The sequence below is a fragment of the Ornithodoros turicata genome, chromosome 8 (genome assembly GCF_037126465.1).
Source record: "Ornithodoros turicata isolate Travis chromosome 8, ASM3712646v1, whole genome shotgun sequence".
NCBI classification, from domain to species: Eukaryota; Metazoa; Arthropoda; class Arachnida; order Ixodida; family Argasidae; genus Ornithodoros; species Ornithodoros turicata.
The window spans coordinates 11,613,865-11,632,763 of record NC_088208.1 but is presented as its reverse complement, the minus strand read 5'-3'; the positions used below and the strand labels follow the sequence as shown (position 1 = coordinate 11,632,763).

General features: G+C 44.3%; 1 protein-coding gene across 1 annotated transcript in view; it reads left to right on the top strand.

The window, feature by feature from the left end:
* Window positions 1-4,057: 4,057 nt before the first annotated feature.
* Window positions 4,058-18,899, top strand: part of LOC135366457 (solute carrier family 23 member 2-like) — a 51,613-nt gene continuing 36,771 nt past the window's right edge. Inside the window, exon 1 of the mRNA XM_064599171.1 lies at window positions 4,058-4,107. Coding sequence (XP_064455241.1) covers window positions 4,075-4,107 — 33 coding nt within the window. The 5' untranslated portion in view covers window positions 4,058-4,074. The remainder of the gene's footprint in view (window positions 4,108-18,899) is intronic.

The following is an 18,899-nucleotide window of genomic DNA, read 5'->3' as shown; positions in this document are numbered from 1 at the left end:
CGATTTGTTCAGGATCTGTCGTAAAGGTGTCGTAAAGCTGCAGATAGAATGATGATGATGATGAATGTTTTATTGGTGCCCAAGAACGGCCACAGGGGCCATAGTATTGGCGAACACAGCATCAGTCACATTGCTAATGCGATGCAGTACGATGCAATATAATACACTACAAAAACGACACGACACGAACCATATTAAACTATGTTGGTGGCATAGTTTAACAGCATGTTGCTTGCAAACACATCGCAACCAGTATGAGCAAGAACGCTTAGTATATCTAATTTGCTAGCAACGCTGAGGTAAAACGGCTCCCGGCGACGCCTGGTGGCAAGTAATCCCCGATTTGTCGAGCAACTGTGATCTATGTTCCAGACTGACTTTTTGCTTCTGATGGCTACATAGCCGACGCGTAGCCAACTTCTTTTGTTTTAGACACAGTGTTACGCGCAAGTTTTTCCGCCATAATTGACGAACAGCGCGCAGTTGGTGACCACATCGGCACAGTGTTGCCTGTCACTTTCGATGGTAATTTCTTAAAAATTATGAACGCAGTTGTACGGAAATTGTGACGTAAGAGAGTGCTGAGTGCGAATAAATAAATATTCCGATATTCCACCTGTACTCCTTTACAGTACATATAAAGACAACGAAGGCCATTCCTAACAACTTATAATCCGGAAGACTTGTTGCATTCAGCATTTCGTATTTCTTTCAAGCCAACGTATGCTCTTTACCAACCTGTTCCCATTTTTCTTTGATTTGAACTCTATCTGAAACGTCAGTACGCTGCAATTTTAGCTACGGCTGTTTTTCTGTCTTCTGGTAGTGTATTTCTTATTCTTGATGCCTTCTTTCTCTTCGTTTTTCTTGTGGCGTTTTGCACATATACGGTTGCTGTTGGAAACCACGACGTAGCTTCAGAGCTACACTGAACACCTGGACAAGAAAGCTGATGTGTTAGTATCTTGCTGTCACGTGTGAAGAGCTCCTGCGGCGAGCGAGCCAGCGTAACCTACAGGCGCGCAACCTGCACGATAATCTAGTTAGCTCTAAGGTTAGCCAAGCAGCGCATCCAGGAAACGGCTGTCACCCGTGCGATGGTCGCAGGTGTCAAATATGCAAATTAATGGAATGCACCCAAATACTTAAGAGTACCAACTCCAATTTTTCCGTCAAAATTAATGGTGACTTCGACTGTAATTCATCTAACGTCATTTATGTCATGCAGTGCGGCATGTGCCAAGCACAATACGTAGGCCAGACTAAAACATCATTTCGGATCAGGTTCAACAACCACCGATCTGACGTTACAATAAAGCCAAACCTCCCGGTCTCTCGCCATTTCAAACAACCAGGTCATTCACTAAATAATGTGCCACTTTTTATTCTCCAGCCAAATTTTAGCTCAGATCGGTGCAGGGAACAACGGGAATCTTATCTCATTTACAGATTCCAATCAACCATTAACGAAGATCTGGGAGCACTTTCAACGGTAAGAAATCTGGCCGCCTAGATGAGCTACACTTTTCGTTTCTTTTCTGTCTTTTTTTTTTTAAGCAAAGTTTGAAGCACCGCTCACCCTGCCCCAGAATTTTCCCCAAAGGGGACAGTGACCTACGCCGAATGACATCACACCCGGACTTGACCTTCTGGAATATTCCCGAATCTGACTCACTCACAAACGCCTGTGGCGTGCCCGTACCGATTATGACGTCATGTACCAAACCTATTTAAGTAATGTGCAACCAGCTACGCATCTTTTGTCCTGACGAAGACAGTGCCATTGTCGAAACGTCGACCCCTCGCCCATTTTACTTTTTAACGTCTCCCCATGTCATAAACTAGTGTTTGTAAGTTCCCTAAAATATGTTTCCGCGTCTTTTTTTGAACTTTATTACGCATGATGACGATGATGAGCGAAGAGTGAATGCAGGACGGTCGAAATGTGTGTCTTCCATTGAACCGTCCCTCGCTTCTCTATGGTTACTCCGATAACTAATCTAATAGGGATGTGACAACCGAATCCACGAATCCTAGGCAGTGATTCGAGATTCGCGGATACGAATCCCAGTGCCCAAAACGGCGAATCGCATCTTTCGAATCCACCGACCACGTTTGTTCGTTTCTTTTTCAAATTAGCGCCTCCGGAGTCCGCCGAAAGCCTCATTGACCGATGGGTGTTTCCCTGTTTCTTTGTTTACATTGTTCTGGACTGAAAGAGTTCAGGCAGGAACTACTTCTATTACTAACTACTTCTAACTACTTACATTATACGTTTAAAAGTAATACGGTTTTGCTTTTGATTGTTGCTTTAACTTTAAGGAAATAATTTAGACTCGAGAATTTATGTATTTCTTGTAGTCGATGAACACTGTGTTAAGTAAATATGTGGGTATATTTTCTCCCAAAACTGAATTATTATTTATTTATGTTTTTTTTTTCATTGAACAAATGCATCATATTCTGCTTCAAAACAGTTTTAAACAGTGGAAGTATGTTTTTCTTGGTCTTTCAAACTTCTTTTTAAAGAAAGGATTCGTAAGATTCGTGGATTCGCAGAACCTTCCTTGCTGTCTGATTCGAACTCGCGAAACCCTGGATTCGTCCCATCTCTATAATATAATAACGATTTAGTAGAGATCCAGCTACTTTAAAAAAGCTGTTACTTTAAAAAGCCGCTGTTACTTTAAAAAAGCCTTCTCCATCTGATCCAGCTACTTTTAAAAAGCAGCTGTTACTTTAAAAAAGCCGCGAGATTTCATAGAGATTTTAATAGAGATTTAGTGTAGTTCTCAATATATTACACTTAACCAAGTCTATTACATTTTCTGAATATAACTTTTGATATTAACACGCAAACAGAGCTGTTAATTCACGCCGCAACTAACACGGGGTCCCACACAAGAACTCTTGTGACTCCCGCCTGTTTATTGATATTTGTACTTTCTGCGAAATCAATGGTGTATTTTTCAATTCAATTCAATATACCCATTAAGTTGTTCGGTTCATTCCTTATGAAAAGAGGAAGACATAGAATTTGGTACCCAAGCGCTCTGCGGCCCTAAAGACATACGGACTCATGACTGCGCATTGCGCAAAACACTGCTTGCGGGTTGCGGGCACGCGTAGCGACGACTGCTTAATGGCACTGTCCGCGTTATGCAAAGATGTCAGCTACTGAAGCGTCACAGTGGTGGTTGCCGGCCACCCCTGGTACTATTTGCGTGTTCGGGCGTATATGACTATAGGTGTGTTTGTGTTGCTCACCAGTGGGCATATCACGTGACAGTAACGCAGTTCTCGGGGATATATTCTTTAGGGACGCACAAAGACGCTCGATCACCCTCAAACCGTCTCATGAATTGCTTAACACGATACTTGTATTTTTTATTTCCTAGTTTTTATTTACTTTGTCTTTTCATTTTATTTTTTATTTTATTTTATTTTCTTAAACCCAACTCACCAACAAGACCTTACACGTGACTTAATGTTCTGTTACCCGCGCGCAACAGGATGGGATAAAAAGCCGTAGAAAAAAAGATACCTTGGCACATATCCCCTTTGAGCATTCCAAGAACTCTGTGACGCAATATTGACACCTTTCGGATATAGCTACACAGAATGCTTCGTCGGAATGTCCCCTTCCTTCCATTACACTTCGCAACAGGAACGTTGTCTAAATACAATAAATGATGCTCCGAGACCTTTCTCGGTCTCCACTTACGGATCTCATGACGTAACCGGCAATTTTTTTCTCGCGAACGAGAACCTGACACACGGCGTTCCCATCGGAAATCCCGGCCCACTTTCTCTGTGAGCGCCTTCTCCGCAAAAACCTCCTGACGACATTGCTTCCGCGACGCCCGTTGCGTTGCTTCCGTCGTCTATACACAGTCGCACCTTTACTCTCGCTTTTTCTCTTCGTGTCCTCCTCTCACACTGGCCCCTACGTTGGGTGTCCCGATTGGAGGGAAACCGGTGTAGCTTTTGATGCAATGCTGCACATATATTCCGAATGAGGTTGAACGCTCCTTGAATGTGGGTTGGTAGTGTGGCTCTGGCAGTTAGTGCGCTATGGCTGCGGATAACTACGCGCTCGAGTTGGAGGTAAGTTTTTTTTCTTTTTGTTCAATTTTGAATTTTTTCGTGACACAATATGTGTAGGACAGGCATCGTGCGTGCTTGCACAGTTTCGTTGACTGTCAAGACGGTCTGCGCACGGTGGTAGTAGCTGTGTTAGCGATTATCGATTATGTCAAAATGTAATGGAACGTAGAGAAGCTTAAGGAAAGCGAATGAAAATAATTGAAGTAATCGTAAATGACACGTAACAGCGTAATCGCATAGAGCCATAGATCGAGAAGGTACCCGTCAAAAAGAACTCGTTACGAGCTAAGTTATCGTGTGAAAAATGTAACTAAGTTAATAACGAAGTTCTTCAGCCTGAAATGTGACTCGCAGATACGGAGTTACTTTAAAAAAAGAACGAGTTACTTCAAAATCACTTTGTACACAAGAATCGCACCACACAGGTGCTGCGCGCGTGAGCAGTTGAGTTAGATCTTGAGTTGCCTGCGGAGGAGTGCAACACGCTTAGATCGTTTTCGTTGATGTCCAACAATTCCAACGCTTTGCATCTTACTCCCTGTGTGCGCACAATGGTTGAGCTTCATTTCAATGGCAGCGGTTCTCATGTACTTCCTCAATAGGATACTGTCATTGATTGAATACCACGTTTTATGGCCTAAAATACCGTGAAAGAACCGAAGGGAAAGCAAAAAAATAAGTGGACGTGAGTGAAAAGCCAATTGAAAGTAACTTGGAGCTTAGCTTAAGTTACTTTGGCAAAGTTACCTGAAAAAGAAACGAGTTCCTCTGAAAGTTACCACGGCGCAAAAGTACCGAGTTAGGTTACAAGTTACCAAAAAAAGGAACTTAGTTACAGTAACGAGTTACCTCGAACTCTGCATACCGGCCGCCCGTCACTTTTCGCTCCTCAATGAGGTGCAGAATGTGTATGGACAGTGCTGGACAAAAGTTTACGGAACGCGCTCCGGCGAATGCCTTCTTTAGAGTGACACACACTAGCAGCGAATGGTGCCGTACAGACTCACAAACAGGTGACTGGGTTACCTAGCCTGTAAGTCCGTACGTAAGTCCGTAATGCCGTAAGTCCGTAACGCCTGTAAGTCCGTACGGACGCGTTTGCTACTGGCATGTCACTCTGAGGAAGGACTGCGCCGAACCGTGTTCTGTAAAATTTCGTCCAGCACTGTACTATGATGGCAGAAGCGAGGTCAATTGTTATGCTGCATACATGTGTATCGAATGGTGTGCCGCATACGTAGATTGAAAGTACAACAATCGTTGGCTGTAAAAACTTTTAAAACAGTTATAAAATATATACTCGAAAAACGATACAAAATGAAAGACTTGTACGCGTTATAATATAGCCAACAAAATGATGTAGTGCAGCTTGTATCGGTGTTATTCAGTTAAGCAGCGTACGCTTAGTTATGTATTGATCAGCGTCTTTCCAATTTTACTCATGCTTCATTTTCGTTATTTTGTACGATACAAGTAGCCTAAGTAAGTTGTCGATGCTTTATGCGAACAACAATAACGGTCATCAATTTTGAGTGGAGTGACAGAAAAAAAAAAGGAGGAATAAGAGGAATAATAAGAGGAATAAGAGGAAAAGGAGGAAAAAACGAGGAATACCAATTATCCGCAGTGATTAAATATCCACAATGTGCAGCCTGACACTCCAGAAGGCATATCGACTAGACCTGTGCAAGGTACTCAAAAAAATATATTTCAGTCACAGTTACATGGCTCTGAACGTACCTATTCATCGTCGGAGGAAATGTTCAAAGGGCACTAAAATGCAACATTTTTCCATCCGGAATCATAGACGCCGTTGCCTTCAAACCAACACCGTTCAACCGCTGCGTCGTTCGTGATTTATGATCGATAGAAAAAAAGCGAGTTTGAGTTTGATTATAAAAAAAAAAAAAAAATACCCGGAAGATATTGAATTCGTCAGAAAAAAAAAAGCATTTCACGCTTCCCCTTCTCAAGATGGCTGAGAATGCGGAGCGCTCCCTCATTGGTCTGCGCAAACGATTTGTCCAATCGACGCGGGAGATCGTTTGAGGAGCCCCACGCGAGCTGCCTCTCCTCATTGGCGTGCTCCTTGAGAAGGAGAGGGAAAGCACGCGGTTTCATGCGCTCGTAAATCACGAACGACGCAACCGATGGATCTCGTTCCTTTTGCGTGAGTTTCAAGGTAACGGCATATTTCATTAAACGAGGAGGAAGAGCTTCAGGACGAGAGTAGCCGATATTTCGAGCCTGTTCTTCCTCTGGGCTCCGTCGTCGACATGATACTTAAAGCGTCAGTAATTACGTGTTAAAGGGTACATGGGTACCATACAGGTCACACACACACACAAATAGAGGTACGATGATGAGATGGGGCTACACAGGTCACACACACACACACAAATAGAGGTACGATGATGAGATGGGGCACAGGTCAACAGCATACGTAGATGGGGAAAAAACGCAATTATGCATCTTTTAATGAACAGCAAACTGGAATGTAATTGAATTTGAGTAACAGTGACTCTTCAAATGCATTTGAGTTGCTCTTGAATTATTCTGGCTGTGTGCATTTAAAATTGACACACGTTACAGCCCCAATAAATAATTACAATAAATAATCGACATAACGGGGTACATGATATACCGTAAATGTGTTTATGTAAACGACGCCTCCAAAGGTCATATCCGTAAAACGGAATACCAGAACGGAACGCAGAACAGGGAGCGCATACACCACTTGTGGTAATTCGAAATGCTATGAAACTAGACGTGCTAATTAACCTTACAGTAGTATATATAAAGTCCTCTGGGCGTTTTGCCTCCCCTCTCATTCCCGTAATAAAACAGGACATATCGACATACAGACCATTACTAATTCAATTTCACTTCCATTTGCTCCTTGTCTTTCTCAGTAAGCATAACCCCATCAATTTATTGTTGAAACCGTACTTGAAAGTTTACATCGTCGACTAGGTGAGGCGGGTGTCCGCGTGTGTAAAACAACGATAAAACGGTGACAAGGAACAGGAAATAACAACACGACACGTTCTCAAACTCAGCAACCCATTTAATGACACAAACACCCACACTTCCAAGAACCTCCTGATGGGTGGACGGGGGGAAACAAAGGGAACGCTAACACAGTTGCCTCTTAACCTAATCTCCTTGAACTCGGTTAAGGGTCGCCGAAACGGGTCACGCACGTTTTCCAAAACACAGGTCTCTTGGAATAGGGGGAAAAAATTGCGACATTCTTTCAAGTGTTCAACCAATTCAGAGTTCCCTGAAAGGCTGTCCGCGTTCCTGTTATGCTCTAGGAGCCTAATGTTTGAGGCATCTGGTAGACTGTCCTACGTAGCAAAAACACGTGTGTACTTGACACCGTGTTTGAGTATATTAGACTGCAAATACCTAAATTTTAACATGTACGCTAATCCAGCAGGTAGAAGTAAAATGAGAACATGAACGCTGTGTTAGAGCGTCAGCTGTTGTAAAGAATGAAGGACTGCAGACAGAAATTTACAGCTAACTCGGTGGAAACATAGCAGAAAGTGTAGTATACCTTGCGTACAATTAAAATGTAATCAAATTACAGCTACCATTACTCTTCCCCGGAAGTACTTATTTACTGAAAGAATTACTAAGAAGCATGCGAGCTGTTGACTAGAGTACACGATGAAAAAGACCCCCGATACAAGGAAGACGACGAAAAACGGATACACAGACACGACTGTGTGAGTCCGTTCTTTCTTTATCTCTCTTTTTTTTTTTTTTTTGTCGTTTCCCTAGCTTCAAAATTTTTTTATCGGTTTTTCATCCTGTATTTAGTTGCAGTACTGAACTAAACGAATAATTAATTACTCTAACTCTCGAATGACTTCTCATATCGACATCCCATTAAGTTAACGCCAACGAAAAATGTTTCGTACGTTACGGAAAGGAATCTACAAAAGATTATTATTGTTAAATAAAGATAATTACCTCGAACAGAGAACGTAAATTACAAACTTAAATTATTACAAAAACACGAAGAAAAGAAGAGTAGATTATTAATTTGGCATCCAGCGACTCTTCGAAAGGAACGCACTGCAAATGCAACGACAGGCGAATGATGGTTTGAATCACCAGCAGAGAAGGGAAATCCCAGCTTCGTTTGGTATTCAAGGTGTGTCGTTTAACGAATATTGGCACTGCTTCAGCCCACATTACTTACTGAAGGCGATGCGTCGCCACTTGCGTTTCCCGTCGTTCCCTCCTATACGCTCTATTCCAGCTATTGTTATAAAGAGTGAAGTACAGAATAAAAACGGGGGGAAGGGAAATGAAGATATTCATATGTATTTCTGTCTATCGAGAAGCTTGCGCATCGCGAAAAGACCGGGGGGGGGGGGGGGATCGCGCCCCTATACTATATATATATTTGGTGGGTCATTGAATGTCATCAGTGGAAACGTGGTGACAGCACGCAAAGACGTTTCTGGTGGACCGTGAAGGAGTGTGTGTGTGTGTGTGTGGGGGGGGGGTGATGACAGGATAGGCTCGCCGTTGTTGGCCACACAGAAGTGGGCGTCGTCACGACTATAGCCAAAAAAAAAAAGAAAAAGAACGCAAAACAAAACACAAAGGAAGGACGGCCGGATGGAGGATAGAGGAGGTTGAAGGATGGGGATGGCGGTGAGGTGCACGAGTAACGAGTAACGCACTATCACTCAATCACTCAATCGCTCAATCAACCAATCACGGAATACGTTGGGACACCTAGGAGATCGCGGGATCGTTTTATGCATAAAAATATCAGCTGTACTTCATTTTTATACCAAATTATATTATGCTACTTCGGCGAAGTACTCCGAGTAACAGAGTCACTCCTGTCGAGTCTTTTTTAGCGTACGGCACTCGCTCCCGTGTGACGTTTTGCTCGCGATTTAGTTCACTCTTATTGTAAGTATTTGTAGGCTTTCTTTTATCGCCTTTCTACCTTCATTCACGTTTGATGCTAGTAAAACATGCGATATCTTGATTGCATAAACGACTTGGAACAGCTGGTCGGACCGGCACGACCTACGTTTCTATTTTTTTTTATCTATATCTACGAACGACTTAGTTGACAGCGGTATTTTATATTTTCATACGTATTTGTATAATTTTTCATTTCATAAAGAGTGCTGTCTTTGTCGTTGACAACGCCAAAGCCCATACTATAGGTCAATACCATTTACGCTCCATCAAGCGTGAAGTTGGCATGCACATTTCCAAACGAAAAATTGTATTCTAGCTTTGCAAAGCTGTGCGCCACCCCTTTCACATGGTTTCACACAATCTGACGTCGTGGACGAACACCTTGTAATTGTAAAATTTCGACGTATGCAACGGAATATCGAAATTGTTTTCCTTTTACGTAATGGCTGTAGATTTACTAGGACGTCGTCGGCTTCGCCTTCAACGACATGTTTGTGAATCCCTTTTTAAAATGACGAATATATATCTGGACAGGAGGAGCGTCAAAGCTATCCTAGTTTCCGAACTCGACATGCTATATGTAACTATAGGTTGTGGAGAGGACTGGCAAGCTCCTTCGGGTCTTGAGGACTTTAGCTCCTTGAGTGGGAGATTTAACAGAAATACAGTATGTATGTCCGATCAACCAGCCCATGCAGGATCAGGAGTCACATTACTCACGTGGCACAGTTTTTGGTTGCACTGCGAAATCCACGAAAGTAACGTACAGCATATATGTCAGAAGCACATGTAACAGACAACAAGAAGGAAAAATATAAGAGAACTGCAATTATTAGAATTAGAGAAGAATATCAGAATTAAAAAAAAAAAAAACAGAAGGAAGCAAAGATGACTAAAACGGATCTCTAGCGCCCTCATTTGCATTGTTCATTCTATATCCATCCATCCATGTCCATATGTGTGAACGAGCATACGTATATTCATTCAAGCATCCTCCCAAAGGCAGAATAAGAGGACGCGTCTTTTGTACTGTCCCGTCTTCTGGTACTTATGGGAACGTTCTTCCCTATACAGCCCATTAGCATCAAATGCTGAAATGAAGCCTTGTTTTGTGTGTGTGTGTGTACATATGAGCATTCGGAAGTTATGACTAGTTGGATGTTATGGGCATTCGGTGCTTATGAGCTGCTACCGCTTGCAACACCTATGGAAGCGAGCATGCAAAGCCAGGAAATGCACACACACAAGAAAAACAAAGCGAAGTTCAACGGTTGCACGTGTAGTGTTTGCCAATTCGGCAAAGCGCCCGTGCGCCGCTATAGGACAGTGACACATGCTTAATAGGAAAACACATCTTCACGGATGGTCATTCAGTGTTGTTGTTTCTGTTTTGTTTTTATGTACGTTATATCAGTATTACTGCAACCCCAGGATGTACAAGCGCGCAAATAATGCATATTTCATTATGACACCTAGAACCATTTTACGCTGCTAAATAGGAAAAAAAAAATCATTTTTATCTTGGATCGCTCTTTAAATTTAAATGTCATCCGACGCCCCAACCCCAACTAACGGAACAAATTAAGACGAAAATTGTCCTGAACTTATCTATAATCGCATTCCACCTATACACTTAAAGTGTCAAATTTCAGCGTTAATATTTTGTGTTACAGCTCACGCACATTTTACGACAATTGTCAATTGACAATATGTCAAAATTAGGGCAATTGCAATTTATTTAACATTTACGTCAGAGTGAATCTGTTGGGCTAGAAACCATCGCAAAAAAAATAAAAATAAAATAAGCACACGTAAACGGGAACGACTGTCCTCATGACTAAAAAGAGTTTGTTTTTTAGAGCGCAGTTTGTTTGTGAAAACGTTAGCAGCGTTTGGACACAGCAACTCTGAGTTCCGGTTCGATGTTGAGCAGCGTCCTATACTTTGTTTTCATTGACGTCACCGCAGTAAGCCAAGTTGGCATTACTATGTCGTGTCAAATGGAAGATAAATCGTTAGCTAGGCTTATGCTTCAGTAAAAATATTAATAATAATAACAAACAAAGGCAAGCGTAAACGGCAACGACTGTTCCTGATGACTAAAGTGAGTTTGGAAAGAAGGGAGAGGGTGCTGGTAAGCTTGTATAGACTCATGAATTTTTGAGAATTTGTCGTCCGTCCTTCTTGTTCCGTGTCTCTCGCTCTCCTACCATGAGGATAAAGTGAGTTTGTTTGTTAAAGCACAGTTTGTTTGTGAAAACGCTGGTGGTGTTTGCTTACAGCAACTCTCAGTTCCGGTTCGATGTTGAGCTGCGACCTGTACTTTGCTTTCATTGACGTCACCGCAGTAAGTCAAGTTGGCATTTTTACTACTCAAAACTTTTACTACTCAACTTTTTTTTTTCTTTACTACTGAAGAGCGTGTACTTTCCCGGAAAATCTGCTCAAAATTTGGAAAGTGACTTCAGCATAAACTGTTACTGTTCCTTTTTCAAGTTCCCGAGCCGCTCCTTGACCCCCACTGAACCTGTTGCGAACCCCCTGGGGAGGGTGCAGAACCACAGGATAGGAAGCACTGCAACATACAACATACAACGAGTGCACACGCGAGACTGACGTGAACATCTCCAGCGTGCTCTCCTTGTGCGTTGAAGTGTGCATGACCGACTCCCCCGTTGTAACTCAATGCGAACTGTCTTTTTTTTTATGTAACTGTTGTAATTAAACACAGCCACGAAAGCAAAAGTAGGAATGGGGATCACAGGAAGTGAGCATGTCCCTTGCTTATGTTGCAGTGACACTGTGCGCACTGTGAACAGGTCATCTTCCTCCTGTCCCCTTAAGTCGTCGCTTGTGGCAGGTGGCATGGAAGCACGTCTTTTGTACTTTCCCCTCTTTCGGTGGTTATATTGGCTTTCGGCGGTGATGCGTAGTCCGTGGTTATGTATGACAAACATTCTCCCCCCTTGCCCATTAGCACCAAACGCTCAAAGCCCGCGACTTTTTTTTTTTCGGTGCATATGGGCATTTGGTTGTCATGGGTAGTTGGAGATTGTGGGCCTTTAGTGGCTTTTGGGCAAAACCGTAGTTGTCATTGCGCGAAACCCCACGAGAAGGTTTTTAGTGCGCATAAAAAGGTGGCCAGCATGACATAGAATACCTTCTGTTTAAGTGTTGACAGAGATCAGCCAATATTTTCGCTTGGTACTCTTCAAAAGAAGATAGAAAAAATTCACACACACACACAGACTCAGGGAAATGAAGATGCGCCGAAGCACACGTGTCACAGGTCCCGCAGGTTTGCGGCCTTGAGGAATTGTAGCAGGTAACCTGCCGCCTTGCGGCATTTGTCGTCTGTAGACCACACACCCGTAATGTTTGCAATGGTAAGTGGCTGGCTGGCCAGCGTGGAGAGACGCTTTTCGAGGACCTTCCTGTCTTCCTCATATTTGGTGCAGTGCAGTGGTAACTGGATCTCCTCTTCGCTTGTGTGGCATTGCCTACATATAGGTTCGTCCGTGATATTTATCTTATACCAGTACGCTCCGCATTGTAATCCATACATTGTGATAGAGCTAAAAGCATTTCGCTATGTTATAAAATTTTGTCCCCAGTTGCCGCGGACAACTTCTGTGCGCGCTCAAAAAGGATATATCGAAACAATGCGCATATGTTATGAAACGGGGATTAATTGAGACGCCAAGTGGGCGTTCATCTTCCGTCTCATTCCGATAAGAGTACGTGGCAGAATCTACATTTCACTCTGATAGCTTTTTGCATTCAAATTGTGCATAATGCGCCAACCATGTTAATCTGCTCTTTTTCAACCCCTCTCACTCACTCCTTTCACTCTTTTTTTTTTAAATAGACGAGCTGTAAATTTTGAATAAATGAATGGATAGGGAATGTGTATTGTTCCAACTGGGCATTAAGAATACCGGGGTCCCATCTACTGTATAGCGGACAGACGTCTGTTTTAGAATTGTGCCGGCAATTATTCCATCATCCTTGTGTTATCTGTCGCTTTTAGTTGCTGTGCTGAAGTTATCCAGGAAGAATAGTACCGGCTCAATAAGCGCTATCGCTCTAGCGCGCGTATAGATCCGGATCCACACGCATGCATGTGTGCTTATGTGAGAGCGCGAAATACCAGCAGGACGATGCTCGTGTGCATTTGTTCATCTGAAGAAAAACTACATCCACATATACATACTCGTACACTCTAAGGAAAAAAGGTAGAATTTTCTACCCGTCTCGGTAGAGCTGTATTGCAACCGCACTTCTACTCAAACCTTTTTTACCTTTTGGGTATAACTGTAGAGTACAAACAAAGTACAGAGTAGAAGCTGTCGTTCTACCAGCTTGGGTAGAAAAATTCTACCTTTTTTTACTTAGACCAAACGTGAGAGAGAGGGGGAAGGGAAAGGGACGCCGCCGCTTATACCCGCGGAGGAGAAGACGCGCGTGGATTGGCAGAAATGATAGAGGTACTGTCGTTCTACCAGTTTGGGTAGGAAATTCTACCTTTTTTTCTTAGAGTGTACAGTTAACAAAAGGCTGGTCGACCGCTCAATGTAGTGGGACTAGGTCGACACTTTTTCTGCCACCTTGAGCATGTTTTTTCTTCTTTTTTTATTTTTTATCTTCGCGCATATCTGCTCACATGTTCAAGCGCTTTCGGATTACCTTCAAACTCGGTTTGCTTTACATTTCATCTTGGTCCCCAAGAACGGTAAAATTTTCAATATTGGCAAGCGTCGGCTGTGATCTGAGTATACGCCATGCAAGCAAGTCAGCTGACTGCACAGCTCCAATGTTTCCTACTCGCCCTAATTGTCCGTGAAGCGGACAGTTAGGGCGCCATTAGAAGCCCACATGAGGAGCTGACAACAACCCGCTCAAGGTAACGAGGAGCGCATGGTTTCTTCAGTGCATCCATGCCGATAACCATGCCAGTCAACGAATATCCTCTTATTACCTGCTTAATTGCTATTGGACAAGCACTTGATCGCGTGGTTTCTTCAAGCTTTATTCTCTCCCTCTCTGTGCATACGCACGCTATTGAAGCGCGGTTAAGTCCGAGCTTTTCTTTTCCCCTGCCTTCTATAAATCTTCAAGGAAGTATGCTCAAGCACGACGACGCGACGGACGACCGCCTTCCTTCCCGTCTATTCCAGAACTGTGGCGACATTTGATTCCTCGCTGACCACTGACGATGATGCCGAATATTTCACGCGAATTACTGCGTTCTTTTTGAGCGATTTGCTGAAATACACCGCAAGAGCGCATGCCGGATGTTGGTAGTATGGTGGAGGTCTCTTTCTAGAAATACGAGGAAACGTCAGAATGAAACCGATCAGTGACCGAACGCCCTTCACGGCCCTGAGCTTATCCTGAAACGCTTAAGCAGCGACCGTCTCCAATGCTTGCAAGGCGCCTAATAGAGGAAGCAGACAAACAACAAACAACTTTATTGTGAAATGATAAATGGGGGGTTTCATTGCCAGGGGCGACACTCTACCCCAGTGCTGGTGGTGATGTGGGGAATGAAACAATGAGCCCCTTCACAATAAGTATCGAAGTCCTATGGTATCGAGAAAGGTCATGAGAGCTTTGAAGGCAGAGAGCTGGTGGGCTATATGTGGCCATGGACCAAACAACGAAGCAGACGAGCTTCGAACCAATGCCAACTACCTGTGTGCTGCCCTCTGATTCGTCTTTCAAACGTACGCCACAACGATGTCTTTGAAGCTGGGAGGTACCCGGGTTCGAATCCCGGTGCCGGCTGTGTCTGGGGTTTTTCCTGGGTTTTCCTCAGACGCTTTCAGACATATGTCGGCACAGTTCCCTTAGAAGTCGGCCCAGGACGCACATTCCCCCAGGGCGTGAGTCGTGACGTTGCCCACATACGTGAGGCCGACAGCGGCAAGCCCTATCACCACCACCACCACCACTTTGAAGCTGCCTCGGTTGCAATGCTAATTTTTAAAACTTGTTTGCTAAACATCTAAGCACTTCTCGGGAGAGTAAGTATGCCAGATAGACCGTTTACCAAATATGTCGCACATTGTTAGACTTGTTGCAGGCTCACCTGCCGAGACTGCGACTGAACCAATGTGCAAAGTTGGAGTAGTTAGTGTGACATTACTAGTCTAGGCTGCCAAAGGGGGGCGACGTACAAAGCAGGAGACACCACAACAGAAGCAGTTTACTCTCAACCTATCTTACCTACCTCAACCTATCGATCTCAACTTATCTAACGGAGAGTCGCACATATCGTGATATCGCCGTTTGAGTGTGCTAAACCTGCTGTCATTACTGTTGACGTCATCATATGTCGTAGTTCAGATGTTTTTGTTTCCTTGCATTAAATTCGTCAGTTGAGGGTAAGCTGTTGCTGTTGTGGTGTCTCCTGCTTTGTCCGTTGTCCCCCTTTGGCAACCTAAACTAGTAAAGTACTGCGACTGAACTCGGTCGGGATATCTGCGACTGAAAGCATCGCCATGCTATGTCTGCTAGTGTTGCTGGATGAGCTGACGTTTCGGGGGGGGGGGGGGGCACCTCGTTCTAACTTGAGCTGGATCGATGAAAGACACATCCAGCGCGGTTGTCTTTCGTCATGCTCTCCTCCTGTCTTCTTTAGGCACGTTTGTTTGTCAGTGTGAATCTGCGCTCTATGTTTTACAGCGAAAGTGGTGATACAACATAATATACGTATGATAAGGTGGTAATCTGCAGGGTAAGGCGGAGTATCATGCACTCTGTCGCGAGTTCACCTTACGACACTGCTGGTTACGCTGTTCCGAATGCATTTAATAACTGGCTCACATTGTGTTCGACTGCCGCGGCCCAAAGGTCGATAACTGGTTCAGGGCGCTGGAGGAGCTCCAGACGAAGTGTGATGCGACACAGGCATTTGACCTGTCGTATTGTGAACGATCGTTCCTCGCACGTACTGTCTTACCGGGACGCTTGTGGCATCTTAGTCACGTTTCTATTGCCCCACGTGCAGTCGTCGTTCGGGTGCACTCTTGCCTCTTGTCATTGTTCTGGAGAAAGCGGAGAGGCCCTGTCCTACGGACCATGCTGGCATTTACGAATTCTAAGGGCGGGATGAACCTTCCAGATATCGGGCTTATGAATCGGGGCATCGCTCTCAGCACCACGTTGCGAATTGTGCACGCTGAGGAAGACTCGCCGGCGAAAGTGCTGCTCACCTACTGGGTGGAACTCCTCGGGCCAAACCCTGTCAGTGGTTCACGGGCGGTAGCACCATTGGGGTTTCACGCCGCGGTTCATACGTACTACCAACAGCTCTCGCCCCTTGTTCCTGATGGCAGCCTCGTTGCGGCTTCCCCCTCTTCGATGGCTGGTGCGCTGTTGCTGGACTCCGTGTCAGCGAGCGAGAGCCTTCGAGTGCGTGTTGAGCAGGCGTCAAACATAGCATGGACGGTGTTTACATGGCTCCCTGGACTTCTGCGGGACACCATGTGGTCTTTCGCGTGGGGCGTGCAACCCACACGGGACCGCCTGTACTCGTGGCACGTAACAGCGACAGATTTGTGCCCTTACTGCAGTGAACGCGAGACAAACATGCACGTGTTGTTTGCCTGCCGCATTGCTCGCGTCTTTTGGAACCTTGTCCGACGAAGCACGAACATAGTATGCCCAGTGCGCTTTAACCAACGTCACCCACACCGCCTTAGTGTACTTCTCACAGCTTGCGGCGCGGTTGTGCTTTGGGAGGCTCGTTGTAAGGCAGTCGCGCAACGTCGTCGAGATGTGCCCATTTTTTGCTTGGTGCGGAGAGCGCGCATACTGCTCACTACTGAGTTGCAGCGGGAACTGTTCGCTATTGGAGATGACAGGTTTCTTCGTCGATGGCGCTTCCATCCGTCGCTTTCAGCCCGAGGTGGCTGCGTTACGATCAAGGGCACGCCGCCGTGAACTATATCATATCATTTCATCGATCACCATGTTGTAAATAACCGTTGTACATAATCGTTGCGTCATCCTGCAGCCCCTGAACATGTGACCATACCTGTCTCATACCTGTCTCATTAAATTTTCCTATAACAACAACAATAACTGGCTATTCCGACAGAACTTGACGACGACCGCGACGTTCCTTATAACGATTGGCGGTGTTTGCTTGGATATGATATCCAGGCTATGGATAGCTGTGACCGATAAAATATCGCTGTTGAGGAGAAAAAAAAAAAAATATTCGGCGTGCCCGGTTTCTCACTGCGGTCTTCCTTCAATTTTCACTCCAGACACCCTCTTACGACTTCCGTGACAGAGGAAGAAACAAGTATGTTAATTCCTAAGCATCTCACCGTTATGCCAGTCAGACGGGGCACACCCCATGTGTAGGTTTTTACTTGGCAATCGCTGGCAGCGGTTGTAATAAGGAAGCTATTTGTGCCATCATATGTCAGGCTACTAGATGTTCATTGGCGAAGTTTCAAAGATGCGTAGATCGTGTGACATCCACTACTAACTTGTACAAAAATATTAACTATTTGCTGGGCTCGAACCTGGAACCGAAGAAGATGGACACCTTGGAGCACAGGCGTCTAGCCAACTTTACAATTTTCATAGAAGTGATTAAAGGTGGTAAACAATCTCAAAACAAATGATGAAAGCAGGAAGTCACTGAAAAGGTTACTACAGCTGGCTAACCTTTTCAGTGACTTCATTCTTTCATCATTAGTTTCTTAGGCACTTGAGGCTTTGTATGTATTTGTCCTTTCTATGCGTTCCAGCCTAAGAACATCAATTTTTTTTCTCGGAGTAGCAGAACTTGTCAGGTGACAAGTTCAACCTCTCCGTATTATTTTTAGTCCGTCCAACTCCATCCATGTCTGCCATCATGTCTAAAAACAAAAACGAGGATGAACCGGGAAAAAATAAAATCACATACACAAGCGCACGCAGAGCTGTATGTATGGTAACCGTTTTTTTGTTTGTTTGTTTTGCATTTTTTTTTTTCTTTCGTTACGTCCTTATTATTGTTTTTGGGGTTGCCTAGCGCTTTTACTCATACCTTGCACCATTCAAAATGAACTTCGCCGCATAGCGCGCTCCTAGCGCAAACATCATCTCGAATGATATCGTTTTCTGCTCTGATTTGTTGAAAACAGGAGGCGTACGCCTTTTTTGTGACAATTATGAACAGCATAAGTGTCACAAAAAGGCGTACGCCTCCAGTGTCCATTTGTGATGAACTTCACCATATGTGGTGAAGTTCATTTTGAAGAGTGTGACGTGCCCCCTCCCCCCCCCCCCCAACAGGCCCAGCGGGATATTCTGCAGCGGGATATTTTGCATGAATTCCATAGAAGTTTACAGATTGTCGTGAATCGAATGTTAAAATGTGAACACATCAAACTGCATCTCGTAACTGGAGGTGAGCGCGCATGCGTGTACGTTCACGGTTACCCGTGCCGTTTTGCGATTTTTCGGATACCAATTCAGAGTAGCTGGGGGTTGCGGGTCAAATGAGCGCGTACCCTGCAATGCAACCGCAGGTAGTGCGGTTAGGCCCGTGTTTCCTAAAGGCCCGACTTTATCGGGTTTCATATCTCCATATTTTACGTTTTTTCTCCGATCAATCATTCATTTGACCTTTCACAGGAACACCCGTGGCTTACATCAAATAGAGTCTAACAAATTCGTACATCAAACAAAACAGCAGGCAACAGCGCCTGTCATTCAGTGAACTATCCCGAGTCCCGACCCTCCAACATCTCTTCACATGTTTCCGAACTACCCCTAACTATTTTTCTTTTCTTTTTTTTTTTTTTTGCTCATCCCCAAAGACCAATGCT